Source organism: Equus quagga, chromosome 2, assembly GCF_021613505.1.
Source record: "Equus quagga isolate Etosha38 chromosome 2, UCLA_HA_Equagga_1.0, whole genome shotgun sequence".
NCBI lineage: Eukaryota > Metazoa > Chordata > Mammalia > Perissodactyla > Equidae > Equus > Equus quagga.
The window spans coordinates 13,940,740-13,966,231 of record NC_060268.1 but is presented as its reverse complement, the minus strand read 5'-3'; the positions used below and the strand labels follow the sequence as shown (position 1 = coordinate 13,966,231).

The window sequence follows — 25,492 nt, the reverse complement described above, 5'->3', positions numbered from 1 at the left end:
AACAAAATGAAGTTTTGTAAAATGTCACCCTGGTACTGGTTAATAAAGACACATTTTTTTATACTAATGATTTTAATTAAAGTAAAATACTAACTTGAATACTTTTTATTGAAACAGCCTGTTAAAAGAAATACCATGTCCAAATAGACGAATGTCATAAATATTCCAAGAAAACTTCCTTTATTTCTAGAGATTATATGGATTTAAAGTGGACTCCTACCCTCACCAAATCACACTTTCCATATTTGAGCTAAGTGAAACCAGAATTACTACTTCCTAATTTGGTCCTATTGCTTCCAAAACTCCAATAAACCAGCACACTTGCTGTGTTCAGTAGGCATATGAACTGTTTTATTTAGACCATTTCTAGGGATTCTGCTTCAAAAGGTTTTACATGCAGCATTCAAGTTTATCTTAATGAATACAGTCTAGTCTTTGAGAGGTCATGTCTCATCGAGGTCTGTAGAGTTTTCATTGTCATTTGCAACAAGGGCTTCTCTGTTCTCATAAGTCCAGAAGCCATTCAGATCAATTAGAATGGTGGTGACTGTGTCTCCTTGATTACTGTTGATTAAATCCTGAAGAGAGATTTTCAAAGGATCCTTTGGTTTTACCATGTCAAAGATTTCATCCTTTGAGAGAGGAAAAAATACAATGAAATATAGTATCTGGTTCACTTAATTTCTGTCACACAGCGATCTACAATTCAGGGCAGACACTTGAGCTTATGTGAAATTTTTTGTTCCAACTTTTGCTTTGCCATTTAACAGACAGCAGTCTCCTTTTCTCTATGTACAAGCACAGAATTTTATTGGAAGATTCCTTAGGTATGTGATAGCTACCCCTCATTTATAGAAGAAACAGGCTCAGAGTTTAATCCAAGCTACATAGCTAATTAGTGGCAAAACTATCTAACACAGTGTTCTTTGAATAACTACGTATACTTTTCTGTTGTCTTCTAATTGGTGGTAAAGCAAGGCCTTGATTTAAGTGCACACTCAGCTCAAAGGAAAAACTTAAATGCTTCAGAGCTAAGACAGTGACAAAGCTTCATTTCCAAAATTGATGTCAACCTTTTACTCTGGACTGTGGGGTGGGGGCTTAAGTATTAAAGAATTAGTCATCCAGAATGACACTAAATTGTGCTAAAATTTACTGGAATAGATGAAAGAATCTCTTCTACATTATGAAGTGTACTGTATGAATACTTACATGGAATTAGTACATGTTTTCTAATCTTTTTGTAGTAAAATTACTCCGAGTATAACATGTAAGGAGGCAAATTACATTTTTAAAAGATTAGAACAATTCAGGTAAATGAAATGTGTGAACTTTTATTCTTGTATGTTTGTGAAATTTCCTTTTCTAGGTTAGTGGCAACTTAAAATTACTAATTCTTAAGTTGCCTGTTGCATAGTTTCAAATTTGTCTCATTTCTATTAAACTAAAATAGCCCTTTATCTTATACTCGGTTAAGATTAGATGGGTTATTTTATTACATTACTCAACCTAAACTTGAATTGGTACTGGATACCCAATGTTTTTCATAGCTGGTGAATGTCTGATTACTAAAATGCTAAACAGCAGCATATATTTCAAATAGTGGTAGTTTTCATATTGTAGGACCAATGTCTCCTTAACCAATACCAAAGCAAGCAAGCCCTTTGAAGTAGCAGACTGAAAAAGTGCCTGAACCTAAATAGTTCCCAAGTTAAAAACTCAGTTTACAGTGGAATAGACTGCCAAAGGATGCAGGCTATATTGATTCTCTTAATTTTCACTCAAAATGAATGAATGCTTCCAATGAGAACACAAGGCTGACAATGCTAAAATCATAAACTACACAAATTAGTCCTAGTCTCAGTTTCTAATGATTTAAATATCAATTCAGAATAAATAACAGCAAATATTTGATTTGGTTCAGTACTTCATTGTTCATAAGTTGCTTTCATAGAAAATTTCATTTAATATAAGTGATTATCTGATGTTATGCAAATTCAAGGAAAAAGTAACCTTGACGTCTTGAAATGAGACAGGATCTTGTCCATGGATTTTCATTAGTTCCTGTATGGCCTGTATTTAGTAGAAATAAATCTGTAAATAAAAAATAAAATATACAACAGCCCCCTCTTCTGTCCCACAGCCCCTTTCTAGTTCCACTTCCTTTCCTATCAGACCACAAGCCTCACTGTTTCAACTGCTCTTGCCAATATTCTCAACTTCCTTGACCATGTTTCACATCCATTCAGTAGAACCTAAACACTGGATTAGTGTAACCATCAACCTTTCTAGACCTACTTTAGTTATTAAGAACTTCAGGAAGAAAGTATACAAGACTACAGATTATTGCTGCTACGGAGGAATCGTCTCTACCTCAGGTGGGCCTTTAACGTGGCCTAGCAATTATTCTCTTACGACTTGTTCCTCTCATTTTCCAGAAACGCTGTTCATACCTTCACCATCTTTAAGACATTCACTCCACCACCTCCCCTCCGACCCTACACTTGGCCTTCTACCTGACAGAAAAAAAATAGAGGTAAACTACCCCTGAACTCTTTTATAAGCTTTAACGAAAACTACTGACTGAAGAAACTACTGTGATCCAGCTGGACTAATAAATATTTTAGCTGAGAGTCATTCAGTGGAAAATGTGAAGCTTTTATAAAATTCTTGGTAAATAGTCAACTAAATATGTTCCAAGTACCTCCTCTGTGTGTGCTGCCACTGATGGAGTGCACAGGGAATGTCTCTGAAGTAGATGAGAATCTCTGAGTACACTCAGCTAGTAGAGCAGTGGACCTGGATAGCATGACCTAGAGTGCACCATCCAGGCCCAGCTTGATCACTAGGATGGTGATGTACAAAGGCTCTATGAACGGCCCAGGATTGCAGGGCTCAGCACCAGTAACTTCTTACCTTAGTCCATACAACCAAGCCTAAATAACTTTGGTAAAGTAAATGTGTATTTGAAATATTTTCAATGTATTTAATAAATAAAATTTAGTATGGTAGGAGTAGAAGATACTATAAAGCAACCTTTTTAAGAGGGGTTAAGTGTTTAATTTCAAAAGATATATTTACTGTTTTCCTGAAACTGAATTTTCATTTAATAGGTCTGTCTACAGTGGGGGCATTCCTATGATGGGGTGGTGTTATCTTAATACCCAGGATTCATGGGTTTGGATCCCCAGTGAGGACCTACACACAGCTCATCAAGCCATGCAGTGGTGGTGTCCCACATACTGAAGAGGGAAAGATGGCACAGATGTTAGCTCAGGGACAATCTTCCTTAAGCAAAAAGAAGAAGATTAGCAATGGATGTTAGCTCAGGGCCAGTCTTCCTCATAAAAAAAAAATATATATATATATATATAAAAAACACAAATCTAAAAACATACTTGATTTCCATCTGAAATCTGTTATGTAAACCCTTTTGTTAAATTTAAATATCACAAGTTAGATAAAATTGTCACTGAGTAAACCAAATGGTATAACATAATTTAAGGAACAATGACTCATTTACACATAAGACTTACCCTAAAGAAATAATTAAGGGAAAAGACATTCAGATAGCCTTTGTTCTCAATATCAAGCAATTTGAAGATATACTGCAGAGCTGCAGGCTCTTTTCGGTTTTCTAACGCAAGGACAAAGTCCAGGTAGGTCTTATAGTCCTATAGGGAAAAAGGTGACTTGCATTAGAGACCTTATTTGGAATTAACTTATCAAGTAACTATCTGATGATAAGCTATTTTGCAGTCAAAGGTGGCAATTTATTTTAACATGAAATGAGATCCATTTGTATACATAACACTGGTTTTCAGGAATTCTATGTAGCATTTCATCTGCACAGGACAGTTTTGGAGACTTGGCTCATTTGCTGAGGAGCAAGATTTGCTGTGCGTTTAAACCATAATTTTCTTTCGCTTTGTTTTTGAAATGGACAGGACAGTGATTAAGCTATTGTACATTGCCAGTAAATTTATATCTTCATTTCACTGTGGTCATTTTGAAAAACAACTTTATCTGGAATGAAGAGAACAGTACATTTACCTAGCTGTTTTGAAATATTGTTTAAAAATTTTAAATCAGATGATTTCCAATAAGAAGTCACCTTAAAACTGCCAGATACTCTACAGTGAACTGCCATTGTTCTCATCCATAAAAAAGGCAAGAGTACAAAGAAGGCTAGAAAGACACGAAGGGAACAAAGCTTTCTTTCCGGAAAAGGGATGGTCACAGATTACTTTTTTTTTTGCATGGTGAAAAGTAGTAAAACACTTGGGAGATTCTTCTCACTTAGAAAAAAATTTTATACTCTTGGAACAGATGTGTTTAGGCTCAGATTAAGAATTCCTTTCCGCATAAATTGCAGTATAAAGAGCTGGAGAGATGCAGCCTCATCGTGGTCTAACTCCAGCACAGCTGTAGCCTCTAACTTTCTTTATTCCCCAGAAGTCGTTAGTAACCACAAGCTCCGCACTGGCCACTGGCAGACAGCTGTGCAGTCATGCGGCAGTTTCTGTGCCTCTTTCCTCTTTTCCTTTGCAGCTGGCTAACAATAGTATTACTCAGAAAACCAGTTAAAGCTAAATCATAAAACCTAAAACTCTGATTCTCTTCTGACAATATGACCATCACTGGTTTGGGAAATTTATGAGATCCTTAACACATGTTTTTAATACAAAGAATGGTGATTTTAAAATGCTGTTTAGAATTTTCTTCTTAAGTATTTTGCATTGTTGTGATAAAAGGACAGGTGCAGGTTAGTCAATCTTTAGCTACTAATATAGCCACTTATAGACAGTAAGACAACCTGATTCTTAGATTTCAATTATGGCATGTGTGGTACTATCTGGCCTGGTAATTTAATGAATGAATCATTTATAGTCATGTGGCACATAACGACAGACTGCATATGGGACGGTGGTGCCATAAGATTAGTACCATATAGCCTAGGTGTGTAGTAGGCTATACCATGTATGTTTGTGTAAGTACACTCTATGATGTCTACACCACAAAATTGCCTAATGATGCATTTTGCAGAACATGTCCCCATCATTAAGCAATGAATGATTGCATATGAAAACAGTCAACAGGATTTGCTAGTTTTTCAGGTTTTTTTTCTTTCTAGTCCATGCTCCTCTACAATAGGTGCACTGACAATGAAGTGAACAAAATATTAAAATCTTCTATTTGGCCTGAGTTCCTAAGGGAAGAAATGTTTTTAAACAAATTTACCTTAAGATCAAAGGTTCCAAATCTCAAGTAATTTAATCAGTTCACACCTTTTAAAGATACTGTTACACACTGATATAAAAATAATGCTGTATCACAGCAAGAAAAAGGCTTTTGGAAATTGTCAGAGCCTAAATTTTTAAAACTTATCCGAGATTTAAACTACTACCATTTCTCCATCATAAGTGAGACACTCCTGGAAAACACGGTCTAAGAAGACATTGGTCATGGTGGCTGTTCCATAGCGGGAGAGTTCTTCTTTACTGAGCATGCCATTGTGATCCTTATCGAGATTCAAATACTGGCCTTGGGAATAAAGATGATAAAAGACACGTATGACCAAAATAAAATTCTAATAAAAAGAGAAAAGAATAAACACTAACAAAAAGTTCAAATTGGTTAGTATCTTGATTTTCAAACAAATCACGTTGTAGTTAGGGTAGTACCCTAACATCAGCTGTCCCTGTGACCTCGGTCATAACAAGTGTTAAGCCAGAACTGCTCACAGAAAACCCATCACGAAGGTCATGGCCTTTGGGCTATCTCACTTTCATCATCATTTGTTTTCAGTTTGCAACTTTTAGGACTTTCCTAGGTTTCTAAATTAGATGGAGGTGGGGAGCAACAAAAACCACTGAAATGCTGGCACTTGAAAGCAGAAGGCAAAGATCCCAAAATGAGTCAGAAGACCACCCAACAGAGTAATGTAACAGATTAACGAAATTCCAGAAAAGAACAAACCAGGCCCTAGAACCCCTCCCTCTGTGGTGCATGAGAGCAGCATTTTATCACAATGCAAGGCCATAGCTGATGTTCCTAATGATGCCCCGAGACAACAAGAAAGGATCACATTACATTCTGTATGTTCTACTAAAGAGTTAGAAACTACAGTAACTCCAAAACAGTTACACAAATTTAAAACGTCGGTATTTAAACAAGTAATTTTTAGTAATCTAGAATACTAGCTCTTAAGTTAGAATACTTTGATCTTAAGGTAAATAAGCCAATGCATAAAACTGTCCTTTGAACACCAATTAACTGAGGACAGGATAATTCGAATTTTACCATAATAGGAACATACCATAAACCCTTAGGGCAGAAGGAGCAGAAAACCAATTTGTTTCTTGACTCTCCTTGGACAGTTCCTCATCCCTTAACTAAATGAACACAGAGACATAATTAAAAGATAGCAACTGTCAAGTGGTATAATTAAGTAGTTTAAAAAACATATTTACCTCCAATAAATCATCTAGGAAGCTGCATGCTAAAATATCTTGAATTTTTATCTTCCCTTTAAAGAATATAAAGACACAATTATTTAATTTCATTTTAAAACAAGACCACCTCAATTTTACAACACTATTATTTTAGAACAGCAACCACTCAATTGATACTTTATTTTTACTTTTTTCAAAACAGCATTCAGAACTCAATGAACACTGGTGCTGTTTTTCCTTTTTCCTCCCTAAGCCCCAGTCCACAGTTGTGTATCCTAGTTGTTGGCCCTTCTAGTTCTGTGTGGGACGCCGCCACAGCATGTCTTGATGAGCTGCTTGCCAGGATCTGAACTGGCAAACCCCACGATGCTGAAGCGGCGCGCACAAACTTAACCACTATGCCACTGCGCTGGCCGCTCAATTGATATTTTAAAGCTTCCTGGCTCTTATGCTCAAAGTGCTTATTATATATTGTTATGAAAAGGGAATCCTGCAGGGAACACTTAGTAAAATCTCTAATTCATATGTCTACCTGTATACCCCCAAATATATAAATTCAATTGATAAATTCTTTCCAAAATTACACTGATATCAGATTCCCAGAAAAGTTATGTTGAGTATTGTGGCTATGCATATGATACTGCTAGTAATCAAACAAGGAGAATGTGTCCATTTTTCTTTGGCAGTTTCTGGAATAGGAAACAATACAAAGGCGTGGTTAAGAGCAGACAGATGGGAATTTAAATCCATTTCTAGATATGTAATCTAGCTAAGTCTCAGTTGCCTCGCACATAAAATGTGGACAATAAAAATAATGCCTTCCTTATGAAATTATGAGAAGGAAATGAAAGAATCCTTGTAAAATGATTAGCACGATACTTGGTATACAATCAACAGTCAAACTGTTGGCTATGATTATTTTGTAAACTTTGAAGGGAAAAGATGAGTATGTGCCTATAATGGAGGCGTTTAAAAGAGATTGTCAGCCACCATGTAGTGTGATGGACTTACAGCTGGATTTTCATGGACACGAGGAGACTCAAGGACTTTGATGTGGGCCTTCTGTCCCTTCCTCTGCCCCAGTGACATGTATTTAAATCTAGCAGGTTAGAACAGTTGACAAAGTGTACTGCTAATGAGGCCAAATTTACTGATCTGATCCTCATAGGGACGGACAGTTAACTCGAGAACGAGAAAAATACATTATGGCTAAATGGTTCTCCTATCTCCCAATTCATATTTTTCATCAAAAAGAACAATTATCCATTAGATGACTTATCAGGGATAGCAAATTATATCAGAATAACTGGCTTCTTAGAACTGAAAAGAGTCACAGATTACCCAGTTCAGACTTTTAGAGATGAAGACACTGTAGGATGTTAGGTGACGTGCCCACTGTCACAGCTGGTTATGGTCAGTGCAAGTAAGTCATAAATGATCTTTATGTATTAATGTCAATGACATGGGAAAATAAATAAATGACATTTCCAATACTTTTCTCTAGTTATTAAAATTTATAAGTAATAATATCCTTGTAACATATAAGTTTGATAGGATTTCTTTTACCTGTTCTTAGAGGGTCTAAAAAGAAGAAGAATTTCCTAACTGCTGTACAAACATAAAAAGAGTAAAAAGATTTTTCCAGCCCATCTAATTGTGGCAAAGTCGGGATAAGTTCCAGTATGTAGTTTTCTAAATCCTGAAAGAACAAAACAAAACTTTAAAGTGTTAAATGTCTGATCTTGTTTCTTCATTACACAATGGAATAGAATTTCAGTCCTAAAAATTATTCAGCATTAATACTATATTAATGATGAAATAAATTCAGAACTATGTTAGTGGTGAAACTATTTTATATTAAACTTATTTCTACTAATTTACTTCTTTTTAAATTTTAACATATTTTTGAATAGGTAATACATTCTACACAGTTCCAAATTCAAAAGGAACAAAAAAGTAGTCACTGAAAAATCTCCTTCTCACCTGTTTCCTCTCCCCAGAGCTAACCTGTATCATCAACTTCTGATGTATCTTTCCAAAGATAACTGGTGCACATACAAGCCAATACATACATGTTTATTTCTCCTCCTCTCTTTACGCAAGATGCAGCAGCATACCATGCAAATTCTTCTGTGTCTTGCTTTTATCATTTAATATACTCTGCGGTGATTCCATATTGGCTTTCAAAGAGCTTCTACTTTCTTTAAATAGCTAAGTATTATTTCATTGTATGGATGTACCATAATCTATTTAGCCAGTCTTCTATTGATGGACATTTAGGTTTGTTCTAACGTGTTGCTACACTAAAAACAACATTATAGGGCTAATTTTTCATTCATAGATATTATGGGAGAATATAGGATATAATTTCTGTCAAGTAGAACTGCTAGGTCAAAGCATATGCACATTTCTAATTTTGATAGACGCTGGCAAACCTCCCACCTTCCCGTAAAGGCCACATCCATCCTACACTCCCCCAGCAATGTGAAGGCTATACCAACAGTTCCTAAACTGTACCCCACGAGGCCACAGTTAACCTACGGGCGTGCAGCAGGATATTTTAAATTTTTGAGGGAAACATATCAACATGTGTTGGACACTGCACGACAGATGTCACTATGAGTTAGAGCTATGAGCTCAAGGTAGTTCACATTTTCAACATTAGACGAAATACATTCCTCTTGATGACACCAGTCTTTGCAAAGCTAGGTTTTTGGTGGTTGCTGTGATAAAGCAAGTACCACCCGAAAATTAGTGTGGAAGAGGAACTGAGGATGACTGTGTCGAATCTAATTCTCAGGTATGAGTAGCTATACAGTGCCCCATGGGCACACACATTCCGTTAGTAATTGTTATTTAAGAATAAAGTAAAAATATCATTTTAATTGTATTATTTTTTTCAAATGGCTAATAGAATATTAAGTTTAATGGACACTTTCATTAAATTGTTTAGAACTAGGGTTAATAAATGGAACTATTTCTTTTGGCCTAGAGGTACTATGAAAAAATTATTGAGACAATAAGGGCACCATAAACTGAAAAAGTTTGGGAAACCTCAGCCTCTTTGACATTCTTTCATTAAAAAGATTATAAAACTTTTTGCTCTTTGTCAACCTGATAGTGTAGATCTATTTGGCATTTGTCATATTAAGTGAAGTTAACATTTTTTCGTCTGATTAAGAAGCGTGTGTATTTTGCTTTCTGCAAACTATTGACATCCTTTGCCCAGTTTTATATTGGGTTAGCAGCTACTTTCTTCTTGATTTCTAGGAACTGTTTATACATTAGGATAATTGGCCATTTGTCTCTGACTGAGTTTCAGGTATTTTTCCTGGCTTGTTGTTTTCTCTTAACTTTATGATGGTCTTTGCTCTACAGATTTTTTTTTTTAATTTAGCTGAATTTATTCATTGATTTTCAGACTTCTGAGTTTTGTCCTACTTAGAAAGGCTTTCCCTTTTCCAGGATTATATATTTAAAAGCCTCTCATGGTTTCATTTTGTTACTTTTGCTTTAGCACTGTAAAGTATGCTTCTGGGTGATCTGAGATACTTTATAACTTAAGTTGTAGAACACACAGACGGCAACTCAAACTTGATGTGTCCAAAAAGGGACTCTTACCATCCCCAACCCTGGTCCTCACCGATTTTTCCCTATTCCAGCAGTTGTTCAAAATAAAAATCTAAAACTCATCTTTGGTTCCTACCTTAACTTCACGAAGGCCCCTACGGCTTACCCCCAACATCGAATTCAAAAGCAAATTTGCGGGGGGCATGTGCGTCCAAAAGATATATTGAATTAATCTATTACTTGCTTTTTCTACAGCCATCACCCTGGTCTGGGCCGCTGTCATCTCTCACCTGGACTGCTGCAGCAGCCTCCTAACTATTCCTTCTTTATTCTAGGCTCTTACAATCCATTCTCCAAACAACATCCAGAGTGATCTTTTAAAATGTAAACCATATCCTGACAGATTCAGCTTAAATCTTCTAATGGCTTCCCATTAATCTCAAAATAAAATCCAAACTCCTTCCTATGGCCTAAAAGACCCTCCAGGTGGCCCCTGCCTGCTTCTCCAACTTCATCTCCTGTCACTCTAACCCTTGCTCATATGCTCTAGCCACACTGGCTTCCTTCTGTTCCCAGAGCAAGTCAGGTTTAACTTCGCTTTGGGGACACTGAATTGCCGTTCCCTCTAGAATGACATCTTCATAAGGCCAGCTTCTTTTTCATCCTTTATGGCTAAAACGCAATCACTATCTCAAAAAGGCACCCCTTCCATCTTATCTGAAATAGCCCCCAACCCCTGTCAGACTCTCCCACTACCCTATTTTATTGTCTCCATGGAACTTGTCACTATTTGCAATTATCTTGCTTATAATTTAGTGTCTGCCTCCCCACTCTGCTAGAAAAAAAGCTCCATAAGAGTAAGGCTCAGAATACCTGGCACAAATTGTCTGCTAAGTGCTTACTTAGTAAGTGAATGAAAGTTTGCCTACGCTACTCAAATTATAGAAGTTCGCTCTGGAAATCACTGTCTTAAATAAGGAAGACAAAGTCTTGTTTCAAAAGGCAAAGTGGCAAGGTTGGGAGAAATATTTCTTTTCTTTGAGAGAAATGTTTTCTTTTGTTGAGAGAAGGTAAAACTACTCTCTTTTAAACACACTACAGAGATAAACTGTTACTTTTCTTTCTCCTTCCCGCCTCCCTCTGTCAACTTTTACTACGATTCATGCAGAGGGAAGACAAACAGTAAAGGGCAAGTGTGTTTTGTAAACCGAGTGACTACTGACAAGAATTCCCAGAGCTACAGAAGTACTCCAAGATCTGACCTGAATTAAGTATCAACAGGTGGTTAGTATGTCTTCCTTGCTAGGTCTCTTGATGGATACGAGCAAAAACCTTTTACTGTCAAGTTGATCTGACCTTAAAGGACAAGAATGGTACTGTGTCCCGAGAAAGGTTTGAGTTTTTTTTGTGGTTTTTTGTGTTTTTTTTTTTTTTGGTGAAGAAGATGGTCCCCCTAGAAATGTAAATGTTCAGTGTGAGCTAACAGATTCTCTCTACAGAAATCGGGATAAAACAGACTGCAACATATTATAACAGGAAACAAACTATAACAGGGAATTTGCATTTCTTTAAATTGCATATTTGAATATTTAAGTGATTAATTAACCTGGTTCATATTTATGCCTAATTCCCTTCCCCTTTCCCCCACAACCTTAAAAAGGGCTCCATATTTGGGAAAAAAGTGTGTGGTGAAAAGAAGCACGTCCATATAGTTTAGACACCCACAGTTACAAGAAGTATAGTCATTTGGATCATGAGGCTATAATTCTCTGTTGATAACGTGGCCTAACCATATTAATATCCAATGGGAAATAAACAGCCTCTTGGGACTGGCCTTACAACCCACACCTACAGGTAGGAACGTGGTCACATTGTTTTACTCTTATATTTCCTAAAAAAGAAAGAAGAAATTCCTGGCCCTTACATTTTAAAATAGTCATACACTGATAACACTTACGAATAACCAACAGTTTTTCACTATTTCTTTAGTGATTTTTTAATCCTATTAAAACACGACACTCTTTTTATTTTGTCCTTTAAAAGCGTTTTAAGGGTTGAGAAAAAGAATCTAAAAAGGAATTTTTGTGGTCAATATACATTAAAAAAAATTTTAGTAACACGTTATTTGTAAAAACAAAAACAGAGTAACAAAAACAAACTAAGAATCACCTATAATCCCAACACCCAGTGATAACCACTGTTAACATTCTGATGTCTATAGTAGTTACTAAAGTAGGTTAATACTTACAGATTCCCGAAGGTATCCTTGTCCAGCAACATCATATAGACTGAGTCCTATTCTTGTTTGATGAAGCCAAACTTATAAGAAACAAGAAAATAAAATGTAAGTATTAAGATCTATCCTTTAGCATATAAATGGACAAAAGGAGATAAAGAGCCAGATTAGAGGGACAAGCTAATCTAATAACTCTAAAACACATCTCTTCTCACACATACTTATTCATTAACCCAAAAATTACTCGAGACAAAACATGCCAGAGAATTAACGGCAGATATCAACAGTTCTACCTTGCCTACAGCAACAACGGTGGCGCCCTCGAAGATATTGTTCTTTACCTATTAAACTCGTGTTCCACCAAACAGGGACAGTGAGTGTAATGTTACGCCTTCACGAAAGCTGCTTTTATTCTACTGAGGTTAATTACTGCAACCAAATATTACTTAAAGATGGTACACAGAGGACTTCACAGATCATTATGGAACTTATAGGAATCATAGCTACTCCAAGTTGTTTAATACAAACTTCCTTGAATCTGATGCTATAGTTGTGAGTTCGAAACTATCCTCTCAGGCAACTCAACCTGTAATATATTGGTGAAATAAAATTACCAGTGAATTAAAATTATTTCAAATCACCATACATTAAAACTCTTAGTTTAGCTTTTGGTATATCCAGTTAGTTAGTATCTTTAGGAAACATGAGGTTTTTGTTTTATTTGTTTCTTATAATAATGAACCCAAATTTACGGTAGAAAATCTCAGCTCCAGTAAGTTCCAGGAGAGAATCATAACTATAAGAAAACAAATCTTGGTCAAAAGAAAGAAATTCTGCTCTGCAAACTTACTAAGAGAGTTGTTGCACCTGGAAGGGATTCAACTTTGCACGTGCATAAAAGCACGGACCACAACCCTCCCTGACTCCCAGACAGGGGGAGGGCAAGCACAGGGGAAACAAAGTCACCTTTTCTCATGACGTAGTTAAAGAACTGCATGATGGAAATTCTTCCATAAGAATCTGTATGAAGGAGTTTAGCAAAGACTTTTGCTGTGAAAAACTGCCTAACGAAAGGAAATAAGGATTAGAGTCATCTTCCAACATAATATAGAAATGACTTCTATGAATTAGCAAATAGTATAAATTCAAACAATTAAAAATCAAAGTGATAAAAAAAGTGAGAACTAGAGTTCAAAACTTAAAATATTAAGTCATACATCTTCGCATTCTATTGTCTTAAGAATGAAAGCCTATAGTATTGTAAATAATTATTTCTTTTATTGTTTTTTTTTTGCAAGGAAAGATTCACCCTAAGCTAATATCTGTTGCCAATCTTCCTCTTTTTTTTCCCTCCTTCTCAAAGCCCCAGTGCATGGCTGTATATCCTAGTTGTAAGTCATTCTAGTTCTTCCATGTGAGCCGCTGCCACAGCATGGCTACTGACAGACAGGTGATGTGGCTCCACGACCAGGAAGCGAACCCAAGCCACCAAAGTGGTGAGCGCTGAACTTTAACCACCAGGCCATCAGGGCTGGCTCATGTTATTTCTTTTAATAACTTCATACCAATGTGGTTTTCTTGATTGTAAATAATTTTATAAAACTTCATCAGTAACTCAAATTGGCTCAAGTTGTCATACCATTGACTTAAATTTTCATTAACATTTACTTGAGGCATTTAAAATGCTTAATGTAACATACTCTTTCGTTAATTATATTATTCTTACTTGCACTTTGGTCCAGCTTTTTCACCAACCTTCAAAAAATTTTCATAATTAATCATTGCTTCCTCTCCAATCATAGGTGGTGTCTGATGCTTGTCCAGCAAAAACCATAAATTCTTAGGAGAATTGCAGAAATGAAGATGTTATAATTAACAGAATAAAATTTAAAAAGGTAGTTAAATGTGTTATTTCCATTAAAATGATAGTCTGATAGCAGAGAGTTAATACTAAGATGAATCTCATCCTCTATTATCCTTGTGATTATTAATAACATAATAAAATAAATAATAAAAATAATAGCTATAATAAGAAAAATAGCTCAATAAAAATAGCTGGCATATACTGAGTGCTTCCTAAGTTCTAAAGTTTTCATATATAGTGCCTCTTTAATCCACATAATTGTATGATGTAGATACTGTCATCCCTCCTTTACAGATAGGAACTGAAGCACAGAAACGTTAAGTCCATTGCCCAACACGGAGCAGGGCTGGGAGTGAACCCCTGCAGTCTGACCCTACAGTGATGGTTCTCAACTTTGGCCTCATGTTAATATCACCTAGGGACTTAAAAAGCAAAACAACACTACCCTTGGGAGACTGGACCCCTGCAAGCTCTGCAGCTGGTTCTGGCGGAACCATCACTCCAGAGCCTGTGCTCTCACCCACTCTGCAGCACCGGCCCCATTAAGGCCCCTGAGTCCCTGTGTGACACAAGAGAACTAGGAAACGGCTAACATGCAAAGCAACCTTTGATTCCATTCTTACCTGTAACTCTTCATTATCTAACAGTTCTCTGCTTTTCCTTTGCAGAAAGACGGCTCTGGATTCCTCTCTTAATTTCTGTAGTAAGACTTCATCTTCAGCTGGCAGCTAAAAATACATTGTAGAGTTAATTTCTATACTTAAATTCTAGACTATTGGATTATGTAAAACGTACTGGGTCTCATAAAATAACTATGTATGCCACTGCCTGAAATTACTTTTTGTATCTCAATTTTGCTTAACTTCAAATAATGACTCATTTAAAAAGTTCATTTAACAAAAAGAGATCCACAGAGAATTCAGTGGTCAGTAAGGCCAGGTCCCTGCCTGCAAAAAGCTAACAGTCTAGCCCAAGTTTCATTTTATATTCTTAGAGCACTGTTTGCAGTATAACCTAAGACTGATGTAGAATTAAATTAGGACCAGCTGAAGATCGACAGTCTTAGCAAAGCATGCCTTTTGAGACCAGATCTCCTTACTTCTTGGAGATGGTCAAGCCAGTGTCTCTTACGTTGACCTCCAAGGCAGAGGGTCTGCCCAGTGGGGTGACTTCCATAAGCAAGGCTTTAAAATTACTCATTCCACTTGACTTCAAACAATTTGCTTTGAGGTTTTCTTCTTCCTTTTTTACACCTTTGCCTCCTTAAATGTAGCTAAGTAACCCGTAGTCCAAACTGGGGGTTATGGTTTTCCCTTTTCATTTCCAAGAACTAAGATGCCATCCCTCCCATCACAACGAATGGAGAAGGAAGAAGCATTAGGAGAGGCTGGGGCTCAGACTGGGATTGTGCTCCAAGGAGAGCAGTGGTGACCAAAGATGACAGGCAGTTACTCTGAAGCAGTGGACAGCAAGCAGGAGAGGGAGAAGAGACAAGGGAAAGAATGTCTCACAAATCCACATCTGCAGACCAGAACCACCTGGGCTCTGGCAGAGGTCAGAGAGAAGGAAGAGACAGAAACGGGGAAAAGGGTCCCCTCAGGAACTGCAAGGTTAGTACTACAAGTATCAGAAAGTGAGTCCTGGGCTCAGGAGTGGGGTCACATCCGCATCTAAGGGCTGCTCCTGGGGTAGGGAGATACCCTATTTCATAATCCCGATTAAATGAGATGATGAGTATCATCTGCAGTGCTCTGAAATATGCAGGCGATCAGTAAATGCCAATTCCCTTCCCTCCCCTAGACTATGAAAAATCAGTTTTCTAGTTCCTGTTTAAGAAAATGGAAAATGCAAAAAAACAGGTAAATATGTGTGATGTGATCCCATTTTTGTTAAACACACACATGTGATCACAGAAATATGTGGAAAGATTCATGTAAAAATATTTGTTTCCATCTCTGGGCAATGTTATGGGAAAACATCATCTAGTTTAGCTTTTTTTCCCTCTTTTCCATGACAAACGTGGATTAGTCATATAATGCTTAAAAGGCTGGGAGACATATAGTATTACAGAAAGCTTGCCAATAAAAATGGTTCACATGAAAAAAGTTTGTACTTGAAGAAATGCTACAATTATATGGATAATTCACTTATATTAATACCTCAGTCCTTAATGCAAGTGAAACAAAATGTTTACTTTCTTTGCAAATAATGTTATAATTAACTGAGTTTAGAAAGTAACAGGTTTAAGAGACATTCAGCGAAATTTCCAGTTAACTTTTCTATAGTGGTTACATTTTACGTAATACTGAACAGGTCTTATTCTTTTAGGTAGCCTTCAATGTCAGCTGGGAATAGCTTTCTTAAGGTGCTACTGTTTTATCTACAACTCTCTTCAAAGACTTCTTTACAGTTTCAGCACAAGGAAATATATAATTAAGTATAACTCCTTCACTTTCCCATTCTCAGTTTTTCAGTTTAGCCTTGAGCAAACGTTTTACACTGTATAACATGAGTAAAAGACAAAGTTAGAAATGGTGATCAGCCAAGTAAACCTGTCTTCTAAAGAGCCTGACAACATAATCCAATAGAACGCCTACTACTAATATCCATAAAAATGAGGAAGGAAGAAAGAAAAAGCCCATAGCTCAAAAAAGGGGGCGAGTAACTTTGTGTTCTTATATCAATTTATACAAAACTCAAGATTTTACCAGCTCCAAGATAATGATGAGTTAGAATGAAAGGACAAATATATAAAATTTAACATATAGTTAATTTACTTATTTATAAAGTATAAGATTCTTATCCCATTTTAAAATTAAATTTCATTTATAAACTCTGTAAGACATTTGTTTAGATACCACTTACCCTGTAATAAAACCGGGGAATGGTCTTATAGAATTCATTTGTGTTTTTTCTACCTCCTTTCCATTCTGAGTAGTATTTGGTAAATAAATCCATTTCTTCCTCTTTTAATTCTTGTTCACTTTTTTTTTCTGTTAACAAAATAGATTAGGGGGGAAAGGCACTTTTAAAGTCAAACAACACTTTTCCTCAGGTCATCTATCTACTATAGTCTAATTACAGTGCAAAAAAGGCCTTCACAATCGGGCTGAGACACTGAACATCTATATCAACTTTCTTAAAATACCCAGAATCTTTCCTTCTTCCCCCCTCTCTTCAGTACCTTCAATTTCTTCATCTTTACTGGCTGTTCTTTAACTTTCAAATACACTAAGGTCTTTCCCATCCCTCCAAAAAACCCCTTCCTTTCTATGTGCTGCTACACGACTGCTTCCTTCCTCATCCACTTTTTCAAATGAAAAGCCTACGTTGGCTATCTCTACTTTCTTACCTCTCATTCCCTCTTTATGCAATCCTGTTTCTGCTCTTACCGCTCTACAGACACTGTTCTTGCCAGGGCAACCAATGACCTAATTGCTTAGTTTAACAGACCTGTCCTTGATTTCCCTGTTAAATTTGATACTGTTGATCATTCTAACCTTTTCTTGGCTTTTATGAAACCGCACTCTGTTGATTCTCCTATTTTCTGGCCATTTCTTCTTTTTCATTAATCCTTTTTCCTCTATCATTTCAACTTTTGTAGTTTAAATTCTAAGTCCCAAACCTGTATCACCAACCCAGACATTGTTCTTGAACTCTAAACTCATAGATTCAAACAAAATATTTTCATCCTCATGTTCTAACAGTGCTAAAATAATTTTCCCCACCCCTCACCTTATTACTCTTCTCTAATCCATATTCCCATCTCAGTTAGTGGTACCACGATCCATCCAGTCACCCAAGCCCAAATCCCAAGAGTCATTTTCATTATTTCATTCATTCTTTTTCATTCAACTATTCTAGGGACACACAAGTATATACGTGAGTGGATGTGTGCATATGTGCCCGTATATACATGCAGCTTTCAACAGTGTCAGAGAAAGCCTCACTGAGATGAAATTGAGCAAAAACAACCTGAAGAAGGTGAGGAAGCAGGCTATCCAGATATTCAGGGGGAAGTGCATTCCAGGCAGAGGAAGTAGCCTAGAGGGTTAGTAGGAGACGAGGGAAGGCAGATAGCAGGGAGCCAGGCCACTAGGTCACGTGAAAGACCTCAGCTTGTATTCTGGTGAGGAAGAGAGCCACCCTAAGCAACGGGACGGCTAATGCAGTAATCTAAGTGACAGATGGTGGTGGCTTGGAGCAGGGTGGCTGCAATGGAAGTGGTCATGAGTAACTATATTCTATATTTTCTTCTAAGTCCCAGGATGTGCTGATACACTGGGTGTGGGTATCAGAGAAAGAGAGCAGTCAAAGACATCTCCAAAGGTTTTGTGAGCACATGGGGTTGCCAGTAACTATGATGGGGAAAACTATGAGACAGCAACTGAGGAAGGAGAGCAGGAGGTCAGTTTTGGATAAGTTAAGATTAAGGTATCGATTAGATGCAAGTGGCCGTGTCAAGTAGGCAATTAAATATAAGAATCTGGCATTTGGAAGGAGGTCCAGGCTACAGATAAAAATTTAGGAGACAATACAAATATACAGTATTTAAAGCCATAACACTGGATAACTTCACCATGAAGGTGAGTGTACACAGAGGATAGAAGCTGACCGAGGACTCCGCCTTGGGCGTTCCAATGTTAAGTTGTTGGGGAGAAGAGGAAGAGAAAGCAGAGACTGAGAAAGGTGACTGGTGAGGCAGGAGGAAAACTAAGAGTGTGTGTCTCCCAGAAACCAAGAGAAGAAACTGTGTGCAGGAGGAGAGAGAACTACCATGTCCTGGCAGGGACTGCCGGCGGGTCGAGTAAAGTGAGGACTGAAAACGGACCACGGGAACAACATGCAGACCAGGGATGACCTTGACAAGCACAGGTTTAACCCACAATTCTTTTCACAAGTGTTGCTATAACGGAAGCAGACAAATGAGGCATTGCTAGAGGCGGAAGTTAAGACAAGAAAGTTTCTTTCAGATGGGAAAATACCACTATGTTCACATACTGATGGGAATGACCAAGAAAGAAAACCTGATGCAGGAGAGGGAGGCAACTGCAGGAGTACATCCTTGAGTAGGCAAAAATGGCATGGGATCTGGCACACCAACGAAGGAAATAGCCTTAAACAGCAGTTCTACAACCAAATGCCTTAATTAATTTATCACCTCCTTCAACACTGAAGTGTAAGTTCTATGCTTTAGATGAGGAGTTTTTTTTTTTTTGAGGAAGATAAGCCCTGAGCTAACATCTGCTGCCAATCCTCCTCTTTTTGCTGAGGAAGACTGGCCCTGAGCTAACATCCATATCCATCTTTCTCTACTTTATATGTGGGACGCCTACCACAGCATGGCTTGACACGCAGTGCCATGTCCGAACCCAGGATCCAAACCTGTGAACCCTGGGCCGCCGAGAAGTGGAACGTGCGAACTTAACCACTGCACCACTGGGCCAGCCCCTAGATGAGGATTTTTGTCTGTTTTGTTTACTGCTATAACCTAGACCCGTACTTGGTGCATAATAGACAAGCAACGGAGTGGGTTTAAGAGTGAAGTGTAGGAGAAAGCACAAATAAAGGTAACCTTTTCAAGACTGTTTTCCTATAAGGAGTGCAGAGAAAGGTAACAAAAGCTGGAGAGGGATGTGAGATCAAATTTGGGGGGGGGGGGTAGGTGAGGAATATTGCCCCTGAGCCAACATCTGCTGCCAATCTTCCACTTTTTGCTTGAGGAAGACTGTCCCTGAACTAATACCTGTGCCAATCTTCCTCTATTTTATATGTGGGACATGGCCACAGCATGGCTTGAAGAACAATGTGTACATCCATGCCTGGGATCTGAACACGTGAATCCCAGGCCGCCAAAGCATGAACTCAACCACTACGCCACCGGCTGGTCCCAAGTTATTTTTTTTAAGATAGGGGATATTACAGCATGTTTGTCAGAGCTGATGAAAATAATCCAGTAGAGAAGGAATATTTTATGAGGCATGAGAGAGAGAGTAAGGCCAGAGTGAAGGCAGTGAATAAAAGAAAGGGAACACGATCTAGTGTTGGAGGGGAGGAGCTTGGACGGTTGTCATCTTAACAGGAAGGGAGAGTGTATGGGCACCCATGGCGGGGGAAGGGGCTGACAGAATGGTAACGGGAACAGGTGAGGTTCTTCTTCGATTGCTTCCACTTTCTCAAATAAATATACACACAGGAGTCCATTAGCTGAAGGTAAGGAGTAGGCAGGACATATTGGGGGACTGGAGATCTGGTATGAGAAGTGCCTTACAATGTGGGACACTGACTGTCTAAGGAAACACGGAAGGAGACTAAATGAATGACTGAAACACCGACTTTAGGTGAGTGGACTTGAATTAAAAGAGACACTTCAGCTTGGTTCCGTTTTTCTCCAGCCACTGTGAGCGCCCTGGGTGCAGGTGTGGAAGAGGAAAGACAGCTGTAACCAGCTAGCTTAACAAGCAAGTGTGAAGGACGGGGAAATGGACAAGGAAAAAAGGATTATGAAATCTAATATGGATAAGGAGGGAAGTGAAAAGTGTGATAGTAAAAAGGCAGTAGGATCAATGGGTGATAGGTTCTGGTAGGACCCAAGAGTTGTTGGAGCCGGGGTTCTCAATTATTCCTCACAAGCCTATGTCAAGACCACGCAAGTGAGCGGATAAGGCAGCTTTCCATTCCCGCAAATCCTTTCCCAGGGAAGGGTGGGTCTCACCTCCCTGGATCCCTCAACCTCAGTGTCCTCTGCCCCCTTTGTCAGGAGAGCTTTCAGAGGAGCGGAAGGCGCGGCTCCCGTCGCCGCCCCTCCCCGTTCTCCCCCCGCCTCTAGGAGTTCGGCTGGGCTGGCTCTGCGGGCGGCCCCTCCCAAACTCACTCTGTGGACCGGCGTCCGGCGCCGCTAACCGCCGGCGAAGAACTTCTTTCCAGTCCATGGCTGACTCCCGCGCAGCGCTTCCCGCATTTGCTGTTTACCAGCCGCTCCACCCCCTCCCAGCTCCTACGTCAAACGCCGTCCAGCCGCGCAAAGGTTAGGAGGGCCGCTCAGCCGCCATCTTGGACACGGGCGGAAGTGGGCGGAAAGAGGTCAGAACAATCCCTGTAGCCACTTCGGAGAATAACGCGATCACGCTGACAGCTGGGAAGCCGACGTGAAAGGGATGGAAAATGACTGTCTTTAAGGCAGCATCGCAACTTCACCAAGCCCGATTTTAAAGGCGCAGGATAAGGACGCCCGCCTTTTATTTCTTCACCTTGGGCCTTTGGCGCATGTGCACCACGTGACTCAAGAGTCCTTTGGCTTTTCCGGCTCGAGGGAAGCTTTCTTCCTTCACAGTTTCTTTTCATTGTTCACTGCGGATATATGGAGGCCCTGGAGGTGCCCTGAAGGTAGCAGGCGCCTTGGACCTCTGCTCGCTTCTGCCACTAAAAACTTCAAAATCGCCTTTTTCTCGCAGCCAGGCTCGGTGGGACGCCTGCGCTCTGTCTGGTCCCGCCCCTGCGGCCGGGGCCGCCGCGGTGCATTGTGGACACGGTAGTTCCCGCCGCGTTGATGGCTGCGTTTAGCGTGAGTGCTGCGCGGAGTTGTTGAGTGAAGTGGACTTGGTTTGTAATCGGTTGGTACCCGGTGGGCCGTCCCCTTCGCGGCCCTCCCTTCCTTGCCTGAGCCGTTGGCTCGGCCCTCTCCCCGCCTCCCCCACTCCATTCCCTCCGCTGACGAGGTTGGCGCCTGGGGAGAGTTGGATGCAGGACCAGGGCCCCTAGACTGGCTGTCGCCGCTGTCCTTGCTGCTGTGGGTCTGGGGTCGGGGGCTCCTGGGCGCGGTTTTCCCTTGTTCAGCAAGGCTCCCATGGGATCCAGCCCCTCTTCTAGGACAGTTGTGGTCCACGTGAGTCGACTGGGCTGTCCTCCTTGTGCTTTCTTCTCAGATTCGCGGACTGGAATGTAACAGGAACCGGAGGATCCCCGCCCTGTCATCTGGTTCTGGGGCTTGCGACTGAGGTTGGATGTCCCGGATCGTTGTCTAATGGAGAGAACTCACTAGACTTCGTTGCTGTTAAATAACCCCCAAAGCAGAACCTTGATTTGTCTGTGAGAGACAGAAAATCATCTTTTAAAAAGTTGTGCTTCGATTCTCCCCTCCCCACCCCCAATCTCTTAATTATGCTGTAAACGTAGGACTTTTGGAACGTCTCTCTCACTCTCTGGTGCTGATCCCACTGCAGAATGACTTTCTGTTTCACTGGTATCCGAAGCTTTCCTAAGCTTTGGAAGAGCAACCCATACCTTGGACTAGGCCCTGCACACTCTTCTGTCTGTCTCTTTCTCAAAGACTGTTATGGCATCAGGAACCAACAGAAGTGGTTTTCTCTTAAAACAGCATCTCCACAAAATACCAAAGCAGTGAATCTGCTGATTGCCAAAGCCCGATATCCCCGGAAAGGAGATAAGGGCAATAAGAAGCAAGTTTCTTCTGATTCTCCTCATCTTTTTGCAGCTGGAGCAGCTAAGAAAAGATCACAGATGAATCCTCAGAGTAAAGATCATGTCTTGTCACCTGTGAGGGACACTATTCAACTTCCAACAAAACCTTTGAATTCAGAGGAGTGGGATAAACTTAAAGAAGATTTCAAAGGAAAAGCTAATTTTGAAAATTGGATCAGCTCACAAATGGCTCACTGCCGTAGCTCTGTGGATGTGGCCAAATCTCTGCTAGCCTGGGTAGCTGCAAAGAACAATGGTATTATAGGCTATGATCTGCTGGTCAAGTATTTGTATCTTTGTGTCTTTCATAAGCAGACTTCGGAAGTTATTGATGTCTATGAAATCATGAAAACCAGATACAAGAGTTTAGAATCCGGAGGGAATAGTCTTCTCATCCGAGGATTAATCCATTCAGACAGGTGGAGGGAGGCCTTGCTGCTGTTAGAGGACATCAAAAAAGTAATGATCCCTTCGAAAAAGAACTATCATGACTGTATCCAGGGAGCCCTCCTGCATCAAGATGTAAAGACAGCTTGGGATTTGTATCAGGAACTGTTAGGTCATGATGTTGTTCCTATGTTGGAAACTTTAAAAGCCTTCTTTGATTTTGGAAAAGATATAAAAGATGATCAGTATTCAAACAAACTACTGGACATTCTTTTATATCTAAGAAATAATCAGCTGTATCCTGGGGAGTCATTTGCACATAGTATAAAAACGTGGTTTGAGAGGTAATTTTGATTTTCCTTTTTATGTATGTTTTTATTTTAGTACCTATATCTAAAAGTAGCCTCCTCCTTTTCTTTATTGGTTGCTGAGAATTACTCTATTCAGGTTATACTTTTTTCCATCTTTTGGTAAGATTTGTTTCCCCATTAAGACAAAATTTTCTTTCTCTTTAAAAAAAGTAGCATAAGCAAGTTGTACTAGTCTCTACTTGTTACGTAAAAGGGAAATTATAGAGCACTTGTAGATTTTATGTATTTTTTCCTTTTAGAAGGATCATTTATTTTGTTTTCTGAGGTATCTGGTATTATGTGAGTAGTTACCAATAGTACTGGTGGCTGGAGTTCACAACAAGTAAATTGGAGCTGTCTTTGGATCATTTTAGTATTTTCAGAAGTTCTGAAACCTAGTAACTGGTATCGCTTGATTATGTATGTTCTGTTTAATCCATGCATTTTATCCACTTGGATGCGTAGATTGGAACGGACAGAGGATCCTGATCAAACCTGATATGTAGGGTTAAAATGGAAAATCCTCATCCTTCCCCTTCATTTCTGATCTTTCCATCGTTCGACTGCTCCCTCCAAGGCTCTCTGCTTTACTTTTATTCATGTTACTGGCTACCTGCCTATTTATTGCTTCAGTCTTTTATTCTCTTATTTCTTCACCACTAATTTGCTTCAGGCACTTTCCTAAAAATTCATTCCTTTTCTCTATTTTTCTCTAGCTTTCCTGCTGTGTTATCTCTACAGAGCTTTGAAGTAGCAATCATGCTTAATTATCTTATTTAACAAATTTGTTGAATATCAGTGGAAGAGTTAGATTGTGAAAATCTTTGAATGACAAAGATTTTGGAGCGTCTCACATATAAAGTAGAGGAAGATGGGCACGGATGTTAGCTCAGGGCCAGGCTTCCTCAGCAAAAAGAGGAGGATTGGCAGCAGATGTTAGCTCAGGGCTAATCTTCCTCAAAAAAAAAGTAAAGAGTGCTGGTCTTGGAGTGGAGTTCTAGAAAGGTAACTGCCAACAGTGAAAAAAGAAGGTTGGAGAGGAATTAAGATTGGAAACAGGGAGATCTATTGGGAGGGAATTGTAGGCTGAATGAGAGATGATGAGATCTTGAATTAAGAACTGGGGAAAGAGAGAAGGCAGTGGAATCAATAGGGATTGATGGTAATGTAGGAAGAAAGAAGAAAGAATAAGTTGGTTGAGCAAATAAATCAATAAGTTGTTTCAAATGCCTCCAGCTAGGCTAGGCACTGAGAGTGTCATGTGTTTGATATAAGATCTATTATGACTGCATTCAGAACCTAAATGGGAATACAATACTTGACCATTAAATAATAGTGGTGTACAACATGCTAGTATAAGAGGAGGAATTACTCTGGGCAGGAACAATCTCTGGCAGCTTTATGGAGAAGGTTAGAGTTGAGTTGATTTCAAGTTACAGTACTAATGTCAGCTGCTTTCTGTACAGGTCCTGTGAAGGTAGATTTAGACTCGAAGATGAGGGTCAGATGACTGGAGGAGAAGCAAAGGGAAGAAGGAGATCCAGAGTAGGGTACCATCAGCTCCTCAGCCCCATCACAGGGTGTCAAGTACTTCTGTGATTTAACCATTCTTGGGAAGTATCCTGAACTTTTCAGAGCTCTTGCCTATTGAGTTTCTAAATACAGTGACTGTCTTTCGGTTGAGTAGGCACCTGACCTTCTGATGCTTTGATTTTGCAATCTTTTTTGTAGTGTTCCTGGAGAACAATGGAAGGGACAATTCACCACCATCCAGAAAAGGTAAAGGCCAATATTTTGTTTTTAACTTGTTTGATTCAGGTTTAGTAGGTTTTGTTGCTGCTGACTTAAAAGAATTTTTAGGAATGTCTTAGAGATAGGCTAACTAAGAGTTAGAGTAGCCAAGAAAAAGCAGTGTTTTGCATTTGGAGGATTTGCTATGCTCAAAATGTTTTCTCAGCAGGTGCTGTGAGCCTGGTGTGAAGCCTCAGAGATGTTTTCCCTTAGAGATTTGGGACCTAGTTGTGTTTTAGGAAGGACTTTAACTTTATCTGGACACTCAGCAGTGTATTCTTGGATCTTCTGGCACACAACTGTGTCATATTATCAGGTTTACAAAAAATCAGATGTATGTGATGATCACAAGGGTTGT

The 25,492-nt window shown here is 39.1% G+C and overlaps 2 protein-coding genes across 4 annotated transcripts in view; one reads left to right on the top strand and one right to left on the bottom strand.

The window, feature by feature from the left end:
* Positions 1 to 329: 329 nt before the first annotated feature.
* PPP2R3C (protein phosphatase 2 regulatory subunit B''gamma) lies at positions 330 to 21,171 on the bottom strand. The gene is made up of 13 exons (XM_046652906.1): positions 21,000 to 21,171; positions 16,991 to 17,118; positions 14,749 to 14,853; positions 13,988 to 14,100; positions 13,228 to 13,325; positions 12,274 to 12,344; positions 8,022 to 8,154; positions 6,474 to 6,529; positions 6,320 to 6,395; positions 5,408 to 5,544; positions 3,537 to 3,674; positions 2,014 to 2,073; positions 330 to 632 (listed from the first exon to the last, which is right to left on the bottom strand). The coding sequence occupies exons 1-13, from the start codon at positions 21,055 to 21,057 to the stop codon at positions 444 to 446; spliced, it is 1,362 nt and encodes a 453-aa protein (XP_046508862.1). The 5' UTR covers positions 21,058 to 21,171; the 3' UTR covers positions 330 to 443.
* Positions 21,172 to 21,236: 65 nt separating this feature from the next.
* PRORP (protein only RNase P catalytic subunit) overlaps positions 21,237 to 25,492 on the top strand; it is a 115,611-nt gene continuing 111,355 nt past the window's right edge. The window contains exons 1-3 of one of the 3 annotated variants that reach the window (XM_046652901.1): positions 21,237 to 21,689; positions 22,051 to 23,337; positions 25,075 to 25,122. In XM_046652901.1, coding sequence (XP_046508857.1) covers positions 22,349 to 23,337; positions 25,075 to 25,122 — 1,037 coding nt within the window. In that variant the 5' untranslated portion in view covers positions 21,237 to 21,689; positions 22,051 to 22,348. Of the gene's footprint in view, positions 21,739 to 22,050; positions 23,338 to 25,074; positions 25,123 to 25,492 lie in introns of all 3 variants that reach the window. The other 2 variants (XM_046652900.1, XM_046652902.1) reach the window with 2 other exon arrangements.